At 40.9% G+C, this 23,603-nt stretch overlaps 1 protein-coding gene across 2 annotated transcripts in view; it reads left to right on the forward strand.

Annotated features, from left to right (window-relative positions):
• Positions 1–23,603, forward strand: part of dgkb (diacylglycerol kinase, beta) — a 794,652-nt gene that overhangs the window by 666,245 nt on the left and 104,804 nt on the right. For both annotated transcript variants that reach the window (XM_087987111.1, XM_087987112.1), the window contains exon 22: positions 1,759–1,954. In XM_087987111.1, the coding sequence (XP_087843237.1) occupies positions 1,759–1,954 (196 nt within the window). The remainder of the gene's footprint in view (positions 1–1,758; positions 1,955–23,603) is intronic.

Here is a 23,603-nt window from a genome sequence, read left to right on the forward strand (position 1 = left end):
GTTGACCTTCATCAAAATTGTTTCTGTTCTGGTGTACGGGCAGGTTCAAGCCCTATTTACTTCGTCAGTTTGCATGATTTGGGGGGTGGGTGCCACTCTCCCCATCTGTGTTTCATTTCATCAAGCATCCATTGTACAGCACTTATGCAAATATTCTGTACATTACATTGAGCTACAAGATGGAAATCATAATTGTCACTTGGACTTTATTTAGACAGCTGTGTAACTTGAGCACAATGTCTGAAAATAGCATCACTTCAGTATTAACAATTTGTATAAAGAAAAATCACCTATGTTAGAAATATTTACAGTCTATAGCAATGGTATACCTTGAACTCATAGTTCTAAGCTCAACACTTAGCAATATTAGGTCAAGCTTCCCAGATTCTATGCATTTATCTACAATAGCCTTATAAGTGCAACTAACAATTCTACACTGCTAATAAATTTGCACAGTCTCCATTAGCTTCTCTTGAGTCTGGAGAAAATGCCAGCAAATAGAAGTTGTGACCCTAGCTTTTCCTTGCATTCATAAGAAGGCTTCCTCAGTACAATAACACTTATGTTTGAAATGCAGCAGCTGCCCACAAAGTAAAGCTATTCTGGCATCATTGGCAACATAGGCAATCACATGCTAATAAGTATGATTGTCCACCTAAGAAATTCTGTGTCCCTGGGTTCTCTGGGTGCTTGCATGGTTGATGAGCCAGATTCTAGAACCACATCGCTGATCACACATTTGGCATGTATTTCCTGGAAGTGGAAATGATCCTTGTCTTTGAGATTGTTGGCATTAACTTCTCTGATTCCTTTTCCATACTTTCTCATCCAACTGAATGTTCTCAAAGAATTGTATCCCTTCAGATAGGGCATTCCCCATTTTCTTCTGAGCCAAAGATCTCTCAGACATTGAAATCCCTGTTGCATTTCCTGAGGGCAGCCTTCAGAGAGACTTTGAAAAGCTTCCTTTGTCTTCCTCTTGTTTGATAGGGTTAGAGTTAGGGCCTTCCTTGATCTGGGCAAAGAAGATTTGCTTAGCAGACAAAACCGAGGCATCCTAAGCACGTGGCCAGCCCAGCGTAGTTGGTTTCAGATGATCATGACCCCGCCACTGGTGCTGTTAGCTACTTTGAGGATACTTATGTTAGTGTACCTGTCCACCCAGCTGACATGGAGAATTTGTTTCAAACTGCATTGATAGTATTTCTTAAGGGTGTTGAGATGGTGTCTTTACATAGGCAAGTTTTGCAGCCATACATAACAGTAGGAAGGTTGACTGACTTATATGCGAGGAGCTTCATATTAGCACACGTACTATCTCTGTGCAGACGCTTAAAGCAACTGAATCTTGAGAGTGAGCATCTCGTGATGCAAAGGCCGGATTGTTTGCCATTCTCCTCGGCTGTCATATTGCAACTAACTGTGTATTAAAATCAGGTGTACAGTGCGTTCTGCTACAACATGACTGTTGTGTTTCTCTACAACCTCCCGTTATAAAAAAATCACGCTCTAGGAAACCATGCTCTAGAAGATTGCTACAGAAAATCGCTATACCTGTTCAGCAGAAAGTTTGCATTATCCAAACATTGTCCGCAATTTGTCATTGCACTATAACCAATTTGTGTTGACCAAGTAAGTGTTATATCAGCGTGTACAGTATCCTGATATTTTTGGTGTTAAAATTGCAGATGATTCTTTAGCTTAATTTGTATATAATAATTGTGTTTTTTTTCCTTCTCTTTATGATTCATGTTTCAGTGCAATGGAATTCTGCTGGATTTGAGCAATATGCCCTTGGAGGGGATAGCTGTTTTGAATATACCAAGCATACATGGTGGATCAAACCTTTGGGGAGAGAGCAAAAAAAGACGAAGCTATCATCGAGGTAGTAAAAAAGTTCCAGAAAAACGGGCAACGGTTATAGATGCCAAAGAACTGAAATTCTGTGTTCAAGGTAGGAAGCTATGCAGAAATGGTCTGTTACTCATGATAACATTAGATGCTAACTGTAAAATTAATTTACACATCAGATTATGTCAAATGAGATTCACATGCAAAATTGTTTTCTAATTGTGATTATCATCCACTTCATCAAATCTGATGCATTTTCAGTATTTTTTAATTCAGTCTGAGGAGTCAACAGTTTTGCTCATTTTTGCAATTCTTATAATATGCGCAGAAGCTCGTTTGTGCAAGTGTGACATGAATTCAATGATCAGCAAAAAGCAGGAATGTTTCCTTAATTCCAAAGGCACCTCTATAACTGAAATACGGAAGGAGAGAAGCTAAGCCACTGTCAAAAGTTGAAATTTAATCCAGAAGGAAATATTTGTTAAAATGCAAATGTTTTCTTCGTCTCTGGAGTTTTTGACATGCAAACATTTTGATGTTTGTCATCAACAAACAGTTAAACTTTCAGTTTTGAAGTAATTCTTTCTACATAATTCTTGGGAGAGCTAAGATCCTTGATTCCTCCAGTCTATATCCATCCAATTAAAATTGAATTAAGATGAGGTGCAAGATGCAATCCTAACCATTGAGCTGTCAGTATATATTTTTTGATTTATTTATGAAAGTGGAACCAGAGAAAAGTTCCTATCCCATATTCTTTCGTTAGTGATTTAGTTCTTTTTATCTTTTTACATAATTCCTAGCTTGGTACATGTAAATGTACATTTCAATAGACAGGCAAATACTCATCTCATTTTTTGGTCTGGAGTTGAGAACTGTGATTTCTTGGCTTTCCAAACTCAACTTGGGATAAAGTTCCCCAAAAGTTTGAATTTTCATTCCGAAGAGGGCAAGTATATATGAGGATTTGAGGGGGTATATCCCTGGAAAGACTTGGGAGTCTCCCTGGTGTGTAAGTATGCTAGGTGAAAGGTGAAAGGTGAGAATAACAAAACAAAAAACACCCTCTGGCCTTTAGCCCACCCCACCACCCTGTTCTTGACATTTCTCCCTCCTACCCCCTCCCCGCTGCAACTCCACCCTCCCTCCTTACAACATCCATGTCAGAACAGCTTATGACCTTTTACCTCATATCCTCCATGTCAAACTATGCCCTCTCATGGCCCTTTATAGACCTAATACCAACTTAGTGACAACTGATATGCCCCTATGATCCCCAATCATAATCCTTTTCTCTTAATCAAAGCACAGCAGAAAGTGAGGATTGCGGATGCTGGGGATCAGAGTCGATAAGTGTGATGTTGGAAAAGTGCAGCAGGTCAGGCAGCATCCGAGGAGCAGGAGAATCAACAATTCGGGCATAAGTCCTTCATCTGGAAGGGCTAATGAAGAGCTTATACCCAAAATGTCGATTCTCCTGCTTCTCGGATACTGCCTTACCTGCTGTGCTTTTTCAGAGTCACACTTTTCGACCTTAATCGAAGCCTGCCAGTTTACCCAATATTCATTGGGACAGACCTCAGGACCCTGAGATTAAATAAAATTCTTAAATGTCAATTGGGAAATCAGCCATTGAAAAATAACCACTCTAATCAATATGTTTTCACTATATTTAACTTTCTTTAATCTCTTCCAAAACAAGCGTTTGAATTCATAGTTTCACATTTAAAAAGTGTGTCATCATTTCAAACTATTGTTTAAACTATAAACTGATATGACAACCGATTTTATAATAATTAAAAGCTGCGAAATCAGTCATGCAGCCTTATTCCTGTAAAGTTGATCTTCTGGATTATGTAAACACATTAATGTAGCATGTTGTTTTCAAAATTAAGATATTTTGTTCCAAAATGTAAGGAGCAGGTGATGCAACTGTTGTAGTTCTCTTAAGAGCTACCTTAGTAGTTCCAATGAGTTTTCACATTCATGTCTGCTTTTAACAATCCCAAAGAGTAACTAACATCTCTTAAAGGTATGCCTGGGTTATATGTAAAATGGTGCTTTATGTCTCCAAAGAACTGGAGCTTCTTTGGATCATCCTCCAATCATTGTACAGGTATTGTTTTGGACATCTCACTCTTGAAAATTGGGTCTGACTAAGGTCGCTACACTGATGTGTGCAATAGTTTCTGTGAACTGTAGCATGCAAATTAGAACCTTTCCTTACTCCATACTCACATGTGTGTTCAGAAGCAGGACTGGAGGATTTCTGCCTCTGCCATTTTCTCTAAGAAGGAGTCTCTCTCTCTCTCTCTTTCTCTCTTTCTCTCACACACACACACATTCACTTACATCTCAGGCATCAAATAGGTAAGGAACTGTTGGGTATAATTATCTGTGAAGAAGTACAACTTGACTTAAGTTGCAGTTCAGTTATTACCTTTCTTTGTACTAAGTCACAAAGTTCTAAATTCAAGGCCTACATCAGGATTTGGGCACAAACATCAAGGCTGACACTCCAGGGCAGCTACCAAGGACCCTTCTGCCTGCATGGGTGACAATAGACAATAGGTGCAGGAGTAGGCCATTCTGCCCTTCGAGCCTGCACCACCATTCAATATGATCATGGCAGTATCCTGTTCTTGCCTTATCTCCATAACCCTTGATTCCACTATCCTTCAGAGCTCTATCCAACTCTTTCTTAAATGAATCCAGATTGTAAAATATTCCATTACACAGTTTCAGACAAGGATAGGGGAGTTATCGCTGATGTTCTGCCAACATTTATCACTTGAACAGTACCAAAAAACATCTTATCACAGACAAAGTCTTCAATTTTTTTTGCCTGGCATCTCACTTGCTTAAAACGTGACAATACAACTGTGCCTACAACTTCAAAGGAAGTCCTCTTGTATCGCTTTCCAATTAGGCTCTTTGGAGGGCAGTAGTGAGCCTTCCTTCAGAATTACATTCTCAGAAGAGGAACTAGAGTGCTGACCACCAATCGGAGACCAGCAGCTTTCTCACTTGGTATAGCGATGGAGGAGGCTTTTGGCTGTTGCTGGGAGGAACACCAAGATTGAAAGGAGCAAGTTATCAGGTAAGTGTGGTGGTGTCTGCTGGTGGGGTGGTTGTGAGGCAGGTGTAGACTGGTTCTGGCATTGGGTGCCATGGAGACAGAGAATCATAGGAGTCAACAGTAAGGGCACAGGTTGATTTTCAGCCTAAAGAATTGGGAGGATCGGAAATTGAGATTGGTACAGATAATCAACATCTTCCCACTAAGAGCCAACTCCTGCCCATTGTCTGTGCCCTGAATTTTGCAAATATTACTGCAGATGAAGGTAGTCTACACACAATCAAACTGACTGACACACTACATGTTGCATCTTGTCAGACAGAAAATATCTCACTTATGCCCAATCTTTGTTTCTTGTTAACAAGCCAATTTTCTATCCGTGCCAATATATTACCCCTTCACCATAATGCAGAGTCTTATGTATGCACTGAGTTGCCCACAATTCTACATAGAGTCATAGAGATGTACAGCATGGAAACAGACCCTTCGGTCCAATCCGTCCATGCGGACCAGATATCACAACTCAATCTAGTCCCACCTGCCAGCACCTGGCCCATATCCCTCTAAACCCTTCCTATCCATATACCCATCCAGATGCCTTTTAAATGTTGCAATTTTATGAGCCTCTACCACTTCCTCTGGCAGCTCATTCCATACACGTACCACCCTCTGAGTGAAAAGGTTGTCTCTTAGGTCTCTTTTTTATTTTTCCCCTCTCACCTTTAACCTATGCCCTCTAGTTCTGGACTCCCTGACCCCAGGGAAAAGGCTTTGCCTATTTACTCTATCTATGCCCCTCATGATTTTATAAACCTCTAAAAGGTCCCCCCTCAGCCTCCGACGTCCAGGGAAAATAGCCCTAGTTTATTCAATCTCTCCCTATAGCTCAAATCATCCAATCCTGGCAACATCCTTGTAAATCTTTTCTGAATCCTTTCAAGTTTCACAACATCCTTCTGATAGGAAGGAGACCAGAATTGCTCGCAATATTCCAACAGTGGCTTACCCAATGTTCTGTAAAGCCGCAACATTACCATAAGACCATAAGACCATAAGACCATAAGACATAGGAGTGGAAGTAAGGCCATTCGGCCCATCAAGTCCACTCCACCATTCAATCATGGCTGATGCGCATTTCAGCTCCACTTACCAGCGTTCTCCCCGTAGCCCTTAATTCCTCGAGACAACAAGAATCTATCAATCTCGGCCTTGAGGACATTTAGCGTCCCGGCTTCCACTGCACTCTGTGGCAATGAATTCCACAGGCCCACCACTCTCTGGCTGAAGAAATGCCTCCGCATTTCTGTTCTGAAATGACCCCCTCTAATTCTAAGGCTGTGTCCATGGGTCCTAGTCTCCTCGTTTAACTGAAACAATTTCCTAGCATCCACCTTTTCCAAGCCATGTATTATTTTGTACGTCTCTATTAAGTCTCCCCTTAATCTTCTAAACTCCAATGAATACAATCCCAGTATCCTCAGCCGTTCCTCATATGTTAGACCTGTCATTCCAGGGATCATCCGTGTGAATCTCCGCTGGACACGTTCCAGTGCCAGTATGTCCTTCCTGAGGTGTGGGGACCAAAACTGGACACAGTACTCCAAATGGGGCCTAACCAGAGCTTTATAAAGTCTTAGTAGTACATCTCTGCTTTTATATTCCAACCCTCTTGAGATAAGAGACAACATTGCATTCGCTTTCTTAATCACGGACTCAACCTGCATGTTTACCTTTAGAGAATCCTGGACTAGCACTCCCAGATCCCTTTGTGCTTTGGCTTTATTAATTTTCTCACCATTTAGAAAGTAGTCTATGCTTTTATTCTTTTTGCCAAAGTGCAAGACCTCGCACTTGCTCACGTTAAATTCCATCAGCCATTTCCTGGACCACTCTCCCAACCTGTCAAGATCCTTCTGCAGCCTCCCCACTTCCTCAGTACTACCTGCCTGTCCACCTAACTTCGTATCATCGGCAAACTTCGCTAGAATGCCCCCGGTTCCCTCATCCAAATCGTTAATATATAATGCGAACAGCTGTGGCCCCAGCACCGAACCCTGCGGGACACCGCTCGTCACCGGCTGCCATTCTGAAAAAGAACCTTTTATCCCAACTCTCTGCCTTCTGTTAGACAGCCAATCCTCAATCCATCCCAGCAGCTTACCTCGAACACCATGGGCCCTCACCTTGCTCAGCAGCCTCCCGTGTGGCACCTTATCAAAGGCCTTTTGAAAGTCTAGATAGACCACATCCACTGGGTTTCCCTGGTCTAACCTACTTGTTACCTCTTCAAAAAATTCCAACAGGTTTGTCAGGCATGACCTCCCTTTACTAAATCCATGTTGACTTGTTCTAATCAGACTCTGCTCTTCCAAGAATTTAGAAACCTCATCCTTAATGATGGATTCTAGAATTTTACCAACAACCGAGATTACCTCCCAACTCCTGTTCTCTATACTCTGACCATTAAAGGAAAGCATACCAAACGCCTTCTTTGCTATCCTATCTACTTGCAACTCCACTTTCAAGGTGTTATGAACCTGCACTCCAAGGTCTCTTTGTTCAGCAACACTCCCTAGAACCTTACCATTAAGTGTATAAGTCCTACTAAGATTTGCTTTCTCAAAATGCAGCACCTCATATTTATCTAAATTAAACTCCATCTGCCACTTCTCAGCCCATTGGCCCATCTGATCAATATCCCTTTGTAATCTGAGGTAACCTTCTTTGCTGTCCACTACACCTCCAATTTTGGTGTCATCAGCAAACATATTAACTATACCTCTTATGCTCACATGTCCAGTCGATGAAAAATTCCTAAAGATGGGTTAAATAGCATCATTAGGTTAATGATGGTAGGTTTTCTTTAATCTGCAAGTTCCTAATGATAGGTCAAGCAACATTTTGGGGCGATGTTCTAATTGGTTTCTCTATTATGTGATAATTGTAACATCCAGATTCACAAAGGGGCGCCTGGGTAAAGTTGCATAGAGAGAATGTGAAAGAAAAGAGAAAGGAAACATATATTTAATGCATTTTCCAGGCGGTAAGAGGAAATGAACTCAGCAAGCAAAAAATATTATTCCTTAAGATTAACTTCTGAATTCCTACATTCTTTGATTCTGGACAAAATTTGTGATTGTATCAACCCAACTGTTTTTTTCTTTAATTATTTGAAAAAAACCCTCTTGAATAATATTCTCTCTTTTTTTGGTTTACAAGAGACCTAATTTTTGAGGAAGTTTAATTGTCTTCCATTGGGAATTTGTATTCTGGAACCTGCTGCCAGTGAAGAACTGGGTCTGATTCTAAATAACAAGCACTGCAAGTTTTATTGTGGAATTAGAAAATGTCATGGCATTAGTAACTGACAGTGTGAAGACTCAGGAGCAGAGTAAATGAACCATGTAAAAAGCAATGTGAGCAGAGGCTAATCACCACCTTGACTGTCAGTACTGCTCGCATGTGTAGATTCAAATTTAGTCCCAGTGCATGCAAAAGGTGGCACTGCCTCAGCTTTATTATCCGTACAGAACACCAAATACGTTTTCCCCTCCTGAACACTGTGGGTATAATCTTGTGGAGGTGATTTGGGGTCTCAGCCAGCAACTAGATAGCCACTGAGAGCTCTGCATTTCCTCTTTTTGGGAAAGCCCACTGCATGTTGTGCCACTCAAGCTCTTGACAGCCCAGTTGCAGCCCTGTGCCCTCACGCAGACGTCCTGCCTGCAAGAGCTGACAGCCAGTGTTAAGCCAATAGTACTTCTGCACTCAGCGTACACAATGGAGATACAGTGTCTGCTGTCCAGGCAAAAAGATGAGTGATGGTAGGAAGCGGGTTTACAGAGTGAGAGTTGTGGAAGTGGTTGGGGAGGATGGGCAGTTAATGAGAGCTAGGGGCTGGCTTTCAGCAGCTTGGCAACCACAGCTCTGCTCCTTCTCCCAATCACCACCCCACTTAGCTGATGCTAAGTGCCTTAGTCAGGCACTAAGTGACTTTGAAGGATGGGCCCGTTGGATGCCTAGATGTGAACATGCCGGGTTTTGCCTGACATGCTTTTTGCATGGACAGCTCCCTACCCACCACTGATCTTCTTTAGGGCCTCAAAGGGAACATAGACCCAAGGTTTTCAGGGAGCATGTTTCCTACCTGGGCCTCAGCAATGATGTGTGAGATATTTAGGGGCCTCAGGATATGTCGTAGACAACATATGAACATTAGGAATTAGGATTGGGAGTCGACAATTCAGCCCTTCCAACTTGATATCTATTTCTTCCTTGAATTTTTTGATTGATTCTGCTGCCAGTGCACTGTGGGGCAATGAGTTCCACAGTTTCACAACCCTCTGAGAGGAGTAGTTTCTCCTCATCTCCATTTTGAACCTACCTCCTTTCACTCTGTATCTATGTCCTTTTAAGTACGACTTTATTATCCCTAACAAGCACCAAATACTTCTTGCCCTCCTGAAGACTGTGGGTGTAACCTTGTGGAGGTGATTGGGATCTCAGCCAGCAGCTGGAGCACCAGTGAGAGCTCTGCATTTCTCCTGCATTTTATGGGAAAGCGCAGTGCATGGGAAACATGTCTTCCATGTCCACCTTATGAATCCCCTTTTGCATTTTATGAATCTCAATCAGGTTCTTCCTCATTCTTCTGAGCTCCAGACAGTACAAACCCAAGTTATTCAACTGCTCTTATATGACAACGCTTTCATCCTTGGAATCAACCTGGTGACCCTCCTCTCAACTGCATCCTTTCTCAATCACAGAGGCTGAAACTGGACACACTATGCAAGGTGTTATCTCACCAATGCCTTATATAATTGTAACAACACTTCTTTACTTTTATAATCCAGTCCTTTTACAATAAACGTCAGGATTCCATTTGCCTTTCATATTATATACACACTTTTTGCGATTCATGCACAAAGACACCAAACTCCTTCTGCACTAATACTTTAAATCTGCTTTCCATTTAAATAATAATTTGCCTTTTTTTGTATTTTTGGCCAAAATGGACAATCTTGCACTTAGCCACATTAAACTCCCTCTGTCAAATTCTGGCCCATTCTTCTGGCCTATCAATATCAGGCTGTATGCTCTCTGTCTCCTCATCACGGCCTGCATTCCCACCTGTTTTAATATCATCCACGAACCTGCTATGTTACCCTCTGTCCCTGCTTGCAGATCATTTATATGGACTGTAAATTGTTGCGGTCTAAGAACTGAACCCTGTGGCACCCCACAAGGTTTTTTAGATTACTTACAGTGTGGAAACAGGCCCTTTGGCCCAACAAGTCCGCACCGACCCTCCAAAGCGGGACCCACCCAGACCCATTCCCCTACATTTACCCCTTCACCTAACACTACGGGTAATTTAGCATGGCCAATTCACCTAACCTGCACATTTTTGGATTGTGGGAGGAAACCAGAGCACCCGGAGGAAACCCACACAGAAATGGGGAGAATGTGCAAACTCCACACAGAGTCGCCTGAGGCAGGAATTGAACCCAGGTCTCAGGCGCTGTGATGCAGCAGTGCTAACCACTGTGCCACCGTTCTGCCCACAAGTTCCAGTTTACCATCCAGAGAAGGACCATTTATCCTAACCCTCTGCTTTCTATCAATCAGCCAATTCTCTATCTAAGCCAATACTCTTAACACCCTGAGATTAACCTTCTGGGTCTGTCTTTTTTATAGCACCTTGCCAAATGCCTTCTGGATGTCTAGATATACCACATCCACTGGATCTGCATTATCTATCTTGCTGGTTACATCCTCAAAGAACTCCAGAAAATTTGTCAAGCATGACTTGCCCTTCATGAAACCATGTTGACACTGAATTGAGCTTTGTTTTTCCAAGTTTTCAGTTATCTCCTCCTTTATGATTGACTCCAACAACATCTACTCTACAGTGTCCAACCTAATTGGTCTCACTTGTTTCCTATCTCCTTTTTTGAATAAAGGAGTCATATTAGCATGTTTCCAGTCCACTGGTACATTTCCAGAATCACGGGAATTTTGGCAAGTCATAATTAACCCATCCACTATCTCTGTTTTCACCTCCTTGAATACCCTCGAATGCAGGCCGCCAGCCACCGGGGACTTAGCTTCCTTTAATCCCATCAGTTTACTTAAAATCTTTTCCCTAACTATAATAATTTCACCAAATTCCTCTGTTGTAACTGTAGTTGTTGGGGAGGAATTCTTCTTTTCCACTGTGAAAATAAAGACAAAGTATTGGTTTGGTGTCTCTGCCATTTCGATGTTTCCCATTATTACCTTTTCATTTTCATCCTCTAAAGGGCCAACATTTACTTTCATTCTTCTCTTCCTTTTTATGTACTTCATTACTATCTGAACGGGACAACATCTGCTGTCATCCTTCAGTTATAAACTGTTCTGCTTATTCTCCAGCATGGCTACCTGCCACGTGCTAAAATGCCACCTTTAAATCACCAATAAGGTGTGCCAAACATCAGTTTCTGAAACAGTGGGTGCAGACATAAAAACAAGTAACAACGTGGCTCCACTATCACTGTCTTTCTCCCCAGCTAGAAGACCAGCAAGTAGAATCAGTATGGGTGGTAATTAGAAATAATAAAACCAGAAAATGCTGGTCAGTGAAGCTTAGTGGATCCTGACAGCAAATGCTGTTGTACCAAACAGGAGCAGCAATATTAGAGCTAGTAACAATAACAAGTAGTAAACATGGGAGAACTTCAATCTCTGTATAGACTGGGTAAATGAAATGGGTAAAGGAAGTCTGGAAAATAAGTTGATAAAAATGTACTTGTGACAGTTTTCTTGAACAATACACATGCAATCACCTCGATAATACTACATATATGAAATATTGCATAATGAGGCAGTGTTAATTTGTGATCTCATGGTCAAAGATCCTCTGAAGTAAAATTGTCACAATGCAGGAAGACTCCATATTAAATTTTAAGTGGCATGATTAAGTTCAAAACAAGAATTGTAAACTTTAATGAAACAAATTATATAGACATGAGGGCAGAGTCGGCTGTTATTGATTGGATGAATAGACTTAAACTTTAGTTGTGGATAAACATAGGAAACATTTAAAGAAATGTTGCGAAGTTTTCAACAGTTGCATGTTTCATTAAAAAACAACTCTGCGGGAAAAATCCATTATTGGTGTCTGAGAATGTAGACGTGGTTTTAGATTAAATGAAGAGGTTCATAATGGTCCAGAGAATGAAAGCAAGCCTGAGAATTGGCATTGTTTTAGAAACCAGCAATGAATGACCAAAACATTGGTAGGGGAAGATTAAACTAACCAAGGATATGGAAACTGATTGTAAGAGCTTATGTAACTATATAAAATGGAGCTGTATCTAAAGTAGACCATAGGTCCTTGAGAGACTTTGTGCAAACTCAATGGGATGGCATCAATCAGGAGAGGAGGTCACACTTGCAGAATGAGAGACCTAGTATTTCGTCATGAAACCCTAGAGGTCCAGCAACGTGATCACTATGAACCATAAATTCAACAACCTAAATTAGAAAAAAGTGCTTAGTTAGGATTCTGCTATGTGATGTCTGAGAAAATTATTAGGCAGATTTTTAAATTGCTGCAATGTCATGGAAAAGTTCCAGCTGGAAACTGGGATGTAAGAGAGTGACAAGAATGGGTATTCCCATTGGAAAGTGGGGAGGGTGAGTAGATTTGCTTGGTTGTCATCTGATCATGTTGTGGAATAATGAAATTGCAGAAAATGATCTGGCGAATAATTTGCATGTTTGTGTAAGTTAGCAGGGAATGTGCAATTTCAAACATCGGCCATGATCTTACTGAATGGTGGAACAGGCCTACTTTTGCTCCTATTTTGTATTTTGGTTTGAATAATCATAGAATCCCTACAGTGTGGAACAGACCCTTCAGTCCAACAAGTCCACATTGACCATCTGAAGAGTATTCCACCCAAACCCATTCCCCATTCCTCTACATTTACCCCTGATTAATGTACCTAACCTACTCATCCTGAACACCATGGCAATTTAGCATGGCCATTTCACATAAGCTGCACATCTTTGGATTGTGGGAGGAAACTGGAAACCCATGCAGACACAGGGAGAATGGGCAAACTGCACACACACAGTTGCTCAAGGCTGGAATTAAACCTGGGTCCCTGATGCTGTGAGGCAACAGTGCTAACCACTGAACCACCGTGCTAGAAAAGTGAAGATTTCTCCTGATTACCCTAAGCTGAAGAATTCATGATATGAAAACTGAGTTTGAACTCGGGTGTCCACAGATTTGACTATCCTATTACCTTTAGACAAAGAAAGTAGCCAAGTGCAGCCTGTCAATTCATCTCATGGAATATATAAACAGTTCTATTTATGGATGGTGGTTTGGTTGTACTGGTTTTCATTTGACATGTATTGTAAGTGCTAGTTTTCCTGGATTTTATATGTCTACTGCATTGAAATCCCTCCTGATTTGAGGTCTTTCCTCTACATAGTCTCCTGAAGGATTTGTTGCTCCCCATTGTAAAAGGAAAACTGTCTGACAGCTTGACTAATGTTTGCAAACAAGAAATTTTTTTGGACATAATATATAATGCCCTCGAGCTGTAATCATTCTTGTTGCTATAAACATCATTTAAGAAGTGGTTAAAAATTAGAGTACAGGTGAAGATTAGACTAGAGTTTCTTTTAATAGGCTTTGATGAGGACCAAGTTAGATATGCAAGTCAGCACAAACTAAAGGAAATATTAAATTAGATAGGACTTTGCTGTTCAGAAATTTTACTCTTAAAGGCACAATCCATTCATAGAGTTTTACTTAACAGGATACAAATCATACAATCAACTTAAAGGTTTATGTACCCAATTCATTTTCCTACTTTTTATTTTAATCAGCAGTCTTACAATTAAAGTAGTTAAAATGGACAATCAATATTCAGTATTCATACTTTGACTTTAATAGCTGAAATTTTGACAAGCCAAAAATTATTCTAGAGAGGAAACTGCTGACTTAAAATGGCTGCTATGATCACCTGACAATTTCAGGCAACCACCATGGAACAGGTCAATTTGGCTGCCTCTGAATTGCCATTTTAATAAAGTGGTGCTGAAACATGAGCATCAAGGAAATTTGCATCCCCTGTTTTACCACATGATAACCGCACATTTTGAGAGATAAAAGATTGCCTACAGCTATCCAAGCTGAAATGAAATAATGGCAGAGACTTCAGAAAGTGCAAATGAATAGCGTATAAATAACAGCCTTTGAGCAAAAAGAGACAGACAGCACCACGGGTTGACAGTATACTGGAAACTCAGTCTCAAGTGGAAAAATCAGTGCCAGTATAAAAGAAACTTGAAAAAAATCAGCATTTGCTGAGAACTCAGGATCTTCACACTTCACCTCTGTGAAAGAAACATGACAGAAGCAAAATAATTGAACTCAAGTCTTTACATTCTCGCAACCCAATGGACTCTTAAGATCTGGACCTGCTACTTTGTATAGTCATTGTGTGTTTGTAAAAACCTCATTCTATTTCAATCAAAAAACCTTGGAATCACTCTCCTCCATTACTGATCTGGTTAACTAACTTTAATTGAAGTGTGAAGTGCTAAAATTTTTAAAAATTGAATATGACTGTTCTGCCTAGCTTCTTTTGTTTATTTAAGAATTAATTTTGGCTAGGTTCAACCCTAATAGCTCAGAAATAGATAAAAATCTAGAGTCACATGGAGGCCAGAGCATGTAAGGACTACACTCCCCTTCCCAAAAGGATAATAGTGAATCAGATGAATTTTCCTGACAATCATTCAAATTCCACCACCTGTCCAGTGCATTAGCTGGGTCTCTGGGTTAATAGTCTGGTGATAACAGCATTGTTGCCTTCTCCTTTGTTCTGACTGACTAAGAGGGAGTTAAGAAAGCGAGGAGATATGATCCCTCCTCACCTGATCATCGCAGCCAATGCACAGAATATTAGGATTGTCGTGAACAAAATTATCTCTAATTTTCCTTGTGCGCATGATATGTTTGTTGTATTTTAGGAACCCTTTATGATTTGCTGTTTGGCCAAGCCCGGTTGCCTTCAGGGAAACAGTGACTCTGAATGGTTTATTGCATTGTGAAGTATGGTCCAGATTGCTGTGTACTCTAGCTACTTAAAATTGGGCACAATAAGCTCCATGCTTGATCCAGGGAGGCCAACATGCCACCAAATTTTACAACTTATGAAGCTCACAGGTGGCATGGTGGCTCAGTGGTTAGCACTGCTACCTCACAGCTCCTGGGACCCAGGTTTGATTCCAGCCTCCGGTGACTGTGCAAACTCCACAGAGACATTCTCCCAGTGTCTGAATGGGTTTCCTCCCACAATCCAAAGATGTGTAGGTCAGGTGATTTGGTCATGCTAAATTGTCTGTAGTGTTAGGTACATTAGTCAGGATAAATATAGGGTATGGGGAGTGGGTATGGGTGGGTTACTCTTTGGAGGGTTGGTGTGGACTTGTTGGGCCAAAGGGCCTGTTTCCATACTGCAGGGAATCTAATCATTCTACCTTTTTATCTGCAGTCAAAAATCAGGTGATAGTGAATCACACCACATCTCACACCTCTGCTGATTTTGCATTTCATAGGACAGAATATTGCACAAAAATGGCTCATTTTAAGAATGTTAAGACATTCAATCAGAGAAACTTGAACCTAAAAGACAAAATAGGGTTAAAGTCTGAGAAATCCCAATGGAAATCTGCCTCCAACTCACCTATTTTCAGATTGAACTGAGACCAGAGAATGGGTGAAGAACCAAAGTTCAAACTTCAAATGTGTTATCATGGTTATAATGAGATTTGATTTGATTTATTATTGTCACATGTACGGAGATACAGTGAAAAGTATTGTTTTGTAAGGCCAATCATATCTTTCTTAAGTACATCAGGGTAATAGAACAGAATGCAGAATATAATATGATAGCTAAAGGGAAGGTGCAGAGAAAAATCAGCTCTAAAATATGAGAGGTCCATTCATAAGTCTGATAACAGCAGGGAAGAAACACTTGTTGAATCTGTTGGTACGTGGTTTCAAACTTTTGTACCTTCTGACTGATGGAAGAGGGTGGAAGTGAGTATAAACTGGGTGGGAGGTATCTTTGAATATATTGGCTGCTTTCCCGAGGCATTGGGAAGTACAGGCAGAGTCATAGAGATTTACAGCACAGAAACAGACCCTTCGGTCCAACTCGTCCATGCCAACCAGATATCCCAACCCAATCTAGTCCCACCTGCCAGCACCCAGCCCATATCCCTCCAAACCCTTCCTATTCATATACCCATCCAAATGCCTTTTAAATGTTGCAATTGTACCAAACTCCACCACTTCCTCTGGCAGCTCATTCCATACATGTACCACCCTCTGCGTGAAAACGTTGCCCCTTAGGTCTCTTTTATATCTTTCCCCTCTCACCCTGAACCTATGCCCTCTAGTTCTGGACTCCCCGACCCCAGGGAAAAGACTTTGTCTATTTATCCTATCCATGCCCCTCATAATTTTGTAAACCTCTATAAGATCACTCCTCAGCCTCTGACACTCCAGCGAAAACAGCCCCAGCCTGTTCAACCTCTCCCTGTAGCTCAAATTCTCCAACCCTGGCAACAGCCTTGTAAATCTTTTCTGAACCCTTTCAAGTTTCACAACAGTCAGTGGAAGGAAGGCTGGTTTTTATAATGGATTGGGTTGTGTTCACAACACTCGAACTTGCATTTGTGGGCACAGCAGTTGCCAAACCAAGCTGTGATGCATTTGGATAAGATGCTTTCTATGGTGCATCTCTAAAAATTAGTAAGAGTCTTATCTGCCTCTGCCCTGATGGTCAACGAGCAGATTGTTCTATTCAAATTGATACTGAGCTTCTGGGATGCTCTTCTAGCCACATCCACACAAGCAAGTCGTGACCATTTCATCTGGTTTCTAATTCGTGTCAGTAGATGGTAAGGAAACATAGAAACTGAAAGACTTGAGAGGCTTAATGATGTAGCAGGAGGTTAAATCTTAAGATCCAGAAGTGAGTTGGTTGGAGGTGAGATTCAGATATTTAATCATTTAATACAGCTGTAATCTAACACCCACACATTAGAGGGTTAACAATCTCCCCTCAAAATTTGCTGAGTATTTACAGATGGTAACATTGGTGGAACTGAATAGACAATACTGTAATACTCAAGACAAAAGGCAACACCTACGGAGAGAGGGAAAGTTAATGTTTCAGGCCAATAGTGTTTCAGAGTGAAATATTAGCTGAGATTTTCCATTTTGAATTTATCATATGGTGTCAAGCAAGTTGGATGGTGTCATTCTCCACTTGTAGGCCAAAGTGAGTTATCTCATGTTACTCCTTCCTGTATTTCTCAGCTTAATATTTACACAAGGGAGATTTGCAGAAGGTGCTCACCGAGCTTTGTGGCAGGCAATCTGGAAGATCTGCTCATTGAGGTCAAAGCTTCTGTCCCCAGGCCAGATGGATATCCCTTCATTTCCTACAAGCCAAGGACAGCTTAGCCTGTGGCAGCCTGTGACCCCTTGAATCCCAAAATAACCTCTTAAAATATTGAAGTTGGTTCCCAGATTCAGCCGTGCTGGCCACCAAATGCTGCTGGATGGGGTCACTGATAGAAGGAGCATCTACTTCCCAGGTGACCATACCAGGAGGCCATCCAATCAAATTCATCCAGCTTGGGCCAAGCTGCAGCACAGAGCAGTGCACTGACCCACATGAGGGGACCGGAAAGCTATTCAGGCACAAAAAAACATCAGAAATCGAAGGATAACAGGCACTATCTTCCCTCTGGTAGCCTCACACTTATTGGGGCACAACTTTGTATAATTCTGCCACACAGCACAAGCACCTCAAAAAGCCTCTGCATCGGCGATATATGTGCACATGCATTTCATCCTGCCAAGCATCTGTGCCTTCCTGGTCACTGTACTTCCTACTCAATTACTGAGGATTTTCCGTCACTTTTTATGGTTACATTTGCTCACAAACTCCTTCTGCATCCTCATGATGAATCCTTCCCTCTGTCACATTGCAGGATAAAGTGGTCCACAACTGGTCCAGTGAAGGTGGCGGATAACAAGATTCTCACTCAGTCTGAAGAAAGGGCTAACAAGCTGCGAGGGAAGATCAGCATCATTCCTCTGATGACTGGGAGATACCAATGGACAAGAAATCCAATAAGGAAAACAGTGCTTGCACTCCTCAGAAGATCAGGAAGAGAAGTACATAGCTCTGCAAACTCTATTCTGCATATTCACCATTTAATTATTTCTCTCTGCTTCCACAGGTATTAGCACCATTTAGAACTCTGCATTGCAGAAAGAGGCTGCAGCTTGAGTCAGCACCAGCTCTGAAGAGGGGTCAGATATAGACTCTGCAGTCATACCACATTCAGTCATGAATGGTGGTGCAAAATTAAAGATTCACTGGAGGAGAAGGTTGCATAAATATTCCCCTCCACAATGATGGAGGAGCCCAGTATAGTAGTGCATTTGCAACAGTCTTCAGCCAGAACTATTGAGTGGATGATCCATCTTGATCTCCTCCAGATGTCGTGGACAGCTGGAAAAGCACAGCAGATCAGGCAGTATCTGAGGAGCAGGAGAGTCAACATTTTGGGTGTAAGACTTTCATCCTCCAGATGTCTGTGATGCTGGGGACATCACTCTGCACCCAATTTGATTCATTCTACATGATATCAAAAATGGTTAGAAGCACTGGATATTGCAAAGGCTTGAATCTTGACAATACTCTGGCAATAGTATGAAGATGTATGCTCCAGAATATGCCATACCCTAGCCAAGCAGTTCCGGCATAGCTATAAAACTAGCATCTACCTTGCAATATGGAAATTTGACTGGATATATCCTGTCCACTAAAGGCAAGACAACATAACCAACTACTGCCCCATTAATCTACATTCAGTCATCAGGAAACTGATGGAAGATATGATAAAAGCCTGTATCAGTCAACACTTAGTCAACAATAACCTAATGACTGATGTTCAGTTTGAGCTTTGACAGGCCCATTCAACTCTTTCCTCATTACTTTGGCTCAACATGGGCATAAAAGTCAAATGTGAGAGGGTAAGTAAGGGTGACATCACAGCAGTATTCAGCAGAGTTTGGCTTTAAGGATCCAAAGCAAAACTGGAGTCAGTGGGAATCAGGATAAAATTCTCCACTGGTGAGAGTCTTACCTGGAGCAAAGGAAGATGGTTACAGTTGTTGAAAGTCAGTCATCTCAGCTCCAGGATATTGCTGTCAGAATTAATTCAGGGAGTGTCTTTGGCATAGCCATCTTTAGGTGCTTCATCAATGACCTTCCTTCCATCACTATGTCAGAGGTGGGGATGTTTGCTGATGATTGCATAATGCAGCATTGAGGCTTCTTGGATATTGAAACAGTCTGTATCCAAATGCACCAAGACCAGGACAGTAGGCTTGGGCAAGCAACAGTAATACCAAACCAGTATCATAGTGTCCATCTCCAACAAGAGAAAATGCAACCACAGTCCTTGGATATTCAATAGCATTCCCACTCCACTAAACCGCCCCTAGCCCTTCACCCCTGCCACTATCAATGTCCTATGAATCACCAAAGACCAGAAAATAAACTGCACCACCCATGTAATTACTATGACTGCAAGAGCAGATTGGAAATCTATGCATCTGTTGGTTTGATGTTAGTAGTTGAAACATTGTTCAAATCCATTAGAAATTATGTGCACTTTCCCAAGTGAGCACAGAAGAGTTGTTGGAGCTGCACACATCCAGGCACATAAAGGGTATTCTATTGCACTGAGTTGTGCCTTGCAGCTTAAGTGGATTGGTCATGCTTAATTGCCCACAGTGTCCAGGCATGTGTGGGGTAGGTGGATTAACTATGGGAAATGCAGGATCACAGGAATGGAGGGCGGGGGGGAGGGGAGGTGGGAGAGGTGGGAGAGATGGTGTGGTGTCTGGGTGGGCTACTCTTTGGAAGGTCGGTGTGGACGCGATGGGCCGAATGGCCTGTTTCCACACTAGGGATTCCTTGATTCTTTGATACCTGAACACTTAGAAAAGATTGGTAAAACTGGGCAGAATCAGCATAGATTTATGAAAGGAAAATCAGGTTTGACAAACTTAGAATTTTTTTGTCTGTGGCGTTATTACTAGTAGCGTTGATAAAGGAGATCCGATGCGTGTTGTGTGTTTACATTTTCTGAAGATTTTGATGAGGTTCCAAGCATGATGAATCTTTGGAAATCTGAGTGTTGTGGAAGCTCAATCATTCAGCTGGATCAAGACAGAAATTAAGAGATATCTTGAGATGAATAACATCAAGAAATATGGGATGGAGCCTGAAACGCAGTATAGAGATAAATGTTAATTGAGGATCTCACTGAATGGCAGAGCAGGCATGAGGCGCTGAGTGGACTACTTCTGTTCCCAAAGCATCACTTTCAACCACATGCTGACTGTCTTTCCTTTAACAAGAAATTGCCATCTGATAAGCAAAAGCTGCTCACTGACCCTGTCCACTGAAGCGCTACCTGAGAGAGAAATGCTGCTGGCTGACCACACATGATAAAGTGCCACCTAAGGACTCGTGCTGGTGTGTTGCCAATGCCCATTTACTTGGAGTGGTGGTTCAGGGACACATCATGCCTTCATCAACATGAAAGCTTTGACTGCGTTTATAGTTTTTCTTTCCATTCAAGGTGAAGAAAAAGAGCATTGCAAATGGATCAGTAGAGGCAGAGGACCAAATTCATTTGGTGCACATCTGGTAAATGCAGTCAAGTTTTGGAGACAAAAGTATCTCAATTGTACAGAAGTTAATAGGGAAGACCAAGTTAATTCTGGTGAGTCGGATAATTAGTAAGAAGCATGTGGCTTCTCACTAACTGATTAGTGCAGGCATTTCTTCTTTAGCACAATAGTCTCATTTCTGTGCGACCCCATGCTATACAAAAATCGCGCAATACAAATAACAATTAGTGTTGGCAATGCAATCACATTATAACTAACATGTTTTAAAAGTTTGCACTTAGAAACAGCATCCCCATTTGTCAATCCTGTTACAGCGAATTTGCGTTGATAAATCGCACGTTATAGCAAAACGACCTGTAGTTGGAAAATTGTTCAAATCCATAATAAATGATGTGATACCTGAACTTTGCGGAAAAAAAATCGTAAAACTGGGCAGAATCAGCTCAGATTTGAGAAAGGGAAATCGGGTTTGATAGTAACTAATAGTGAGAAATTAATCTCTCCATCTAAGGTGGGGTGATGTAACTGAAGATTTAACTTGATGACAAGGATCTAATTTTCAGACACTCACTGGATTAAATTATCATGCTGATCATAATTTGTGACACCCCAGTAAGGGGACAGTTCCACCCATTTTAGCCTTTAGTCTCATCACTGATGGGGACAGGTCTGACTAGCATTTCCAGCAATGTTTCTAACTTAGATTTTCAAAATCTCCAGTATTTTACTTTTGTGATATTGTGAAAGGATTTTATTTTAGCATTTGCTGGAATAATTTGGTGCTTATTTGGTAACAGAATGGCAAATGTTGTTAGATTGGGGAGAGCTTCATTTTCCTTCATGTTGGCTTATTCCAATGACAATGGTTGTTAGCTGACGAATCACTAGAAGAACACATGAAACAGTCAACTAAGACTAATTTGGTTCTCTAATTTTGCTTGCTATTATTGGTAAATTGCTATTTAAATTTCTATTCTTGTGACTTGCCTCAAATGCAACTATATAATGGCATCATATTGAAAACTACATCAACAACTCCTTGTGGAATGGAAGATGACTAGTTATACAGATCAAAGGTTGCATTTATAGTCAAACTGTATAACTGAAGTAAAGCTGTTTCTGATATTGCTGACCCTCTTTAAATGTAAAAGGCCTTTGGTCATTAGGCTGTATGTTTAGTTTGTAAAAATCACAGGTTCTGTGAAAATCAGGTTGGAATATTTGCACAGCAAACTATTTTATTCCTTTTCCCTGGAGCTTTTTCCACATGTGGATAAATATAAAGCTGTAGTGGATTGTATGTTTTCATTACCGTTTAACTGTTTACATTACAGAAATGGCATTAACCATAAAATATAACCATCCGGTATACAATTGAATTGTAGAAACTTAAAGCACAAAAGCTGGCATTTTGGGCCATCAGTACTGTGCATACACTTTGAAAGAGCACTCCTGCTTTGTTCCACTCCCCTATAAATTATTGTACCTCAAACATTATAATTCTGGCATCTTCTTTTTTTATTATTCATGGTTTCTTACCAGTATAGTTATCCCTCTCTAAATCTATTTGTATATTTAATTACTTAGGTTGTCTGTTTTTAATTACGCTTCTTAAAACTTGTAACATTTTACATTAAAATTATGGGAGGAAAGATTCACACTGCACTATCTCACAGTTAGGTAATTATTTGATTCCACATTTATGTTACATCTTATTACTAACAGGACCAAATGAAACAGCTTTAATTCAGTTATACAGTTTGACTATAAATGCAACCTTTGAACTAAGGACTTGTCACTGAAGATCAGTAGAGCGAGATATGTATCTGTTGTGCTAAGTAATCACTTCACTGTAGCTCCACACAGTACTATTATTGTAAAATGTAACATTAAATATGTGCATTAAAATACTAATGCACAACAACTACTGGTAAGGCTGTGAGATCCAGCCTCCTCCAGAGTAGTGTATGCTGTCATTATGACCTTATTCTCCTTTCCACTGCTGTCAAAATAACATCAATCATATAAAGATCCCATTTAAACTCTTTCCATTTCATGTATTATTCCTTCACTGAAACAGTGAGTATTCTGTACCAACAGATTTGCATGGATAGACTTTTCATTTGCCCTCCAGCCCCAGCCATTTTCATTCCATATATGGGTGAACAGAACCAAATTTTAATTCAATTTGTAAAGTGTCTGAAAGTTAATTTGCACCAATTAGAAAGGGCATTGTCAGCATTGTTGCATTCAAACAGCTCAGAGAATCAAAGATGCGGGGATTTGCATCTGCCGCAACTTTTACAATGAAGACACTTTTGAGCAGACTCAAGTGTGCCACATTCACGGAAAGAAAGCTTTTCTTGGTGAGCCAGAAATCCATGACGACAAGATCCCATTACAGCATAGCTCTTTCATTTGGATCGGCAGCTGATTCTGAATGAACTGAAATTTACCATCCCCTGACATACAGGGCTACAGTTAACATGCAATCTACCCTTTGCATATTCCCCAGCACGTTTACTATCTGCAAAATAAATACAATGTGGGCAGTATGCACGCGCTGCTTGAGTTCTGGATACTGGCCAGTGGTTTGCTAAATGCAGACATTTGGGTTAGTGTTCCAATGTGAGCAGCTGCAATAATAAAAAAGACATTCATTAGGAACAGGAAAACCTAGAACTGCCATGACAACAGCTTGACCTTTGGAGAATTAGTATCCCAACTCAGGAGATACAAAAGGAATGGACGGAGCAGCCACTGAATCTAAATGGAAAGCATATTAGAGACTTGCGATGAAAAAAATCCTATCAGGATAGAAAAAAAATCAGTTGATTCCTGGGCTATACATGTTTCAACTGTGCTAAATATCAT

Source organism: Chiloscyllium plagiosum, unplaced genomic scaffold, assembly GCF_037043375.1.
Source record: "Chiloscyllium plagiosum isolate Xiang-an unplaced genomic scaffold, Cpla_swu_hap1 HiC_scaffold_5, whole genome shotgun sequence".
Classification (NCBI taxonomy): Eukaryota; Metazoa; Chordata; class Chondrichthyes; order Orectolobiformes; family Hemiscylliidae; genus Chiloscyllium; species Chiloscyllium plagiosum.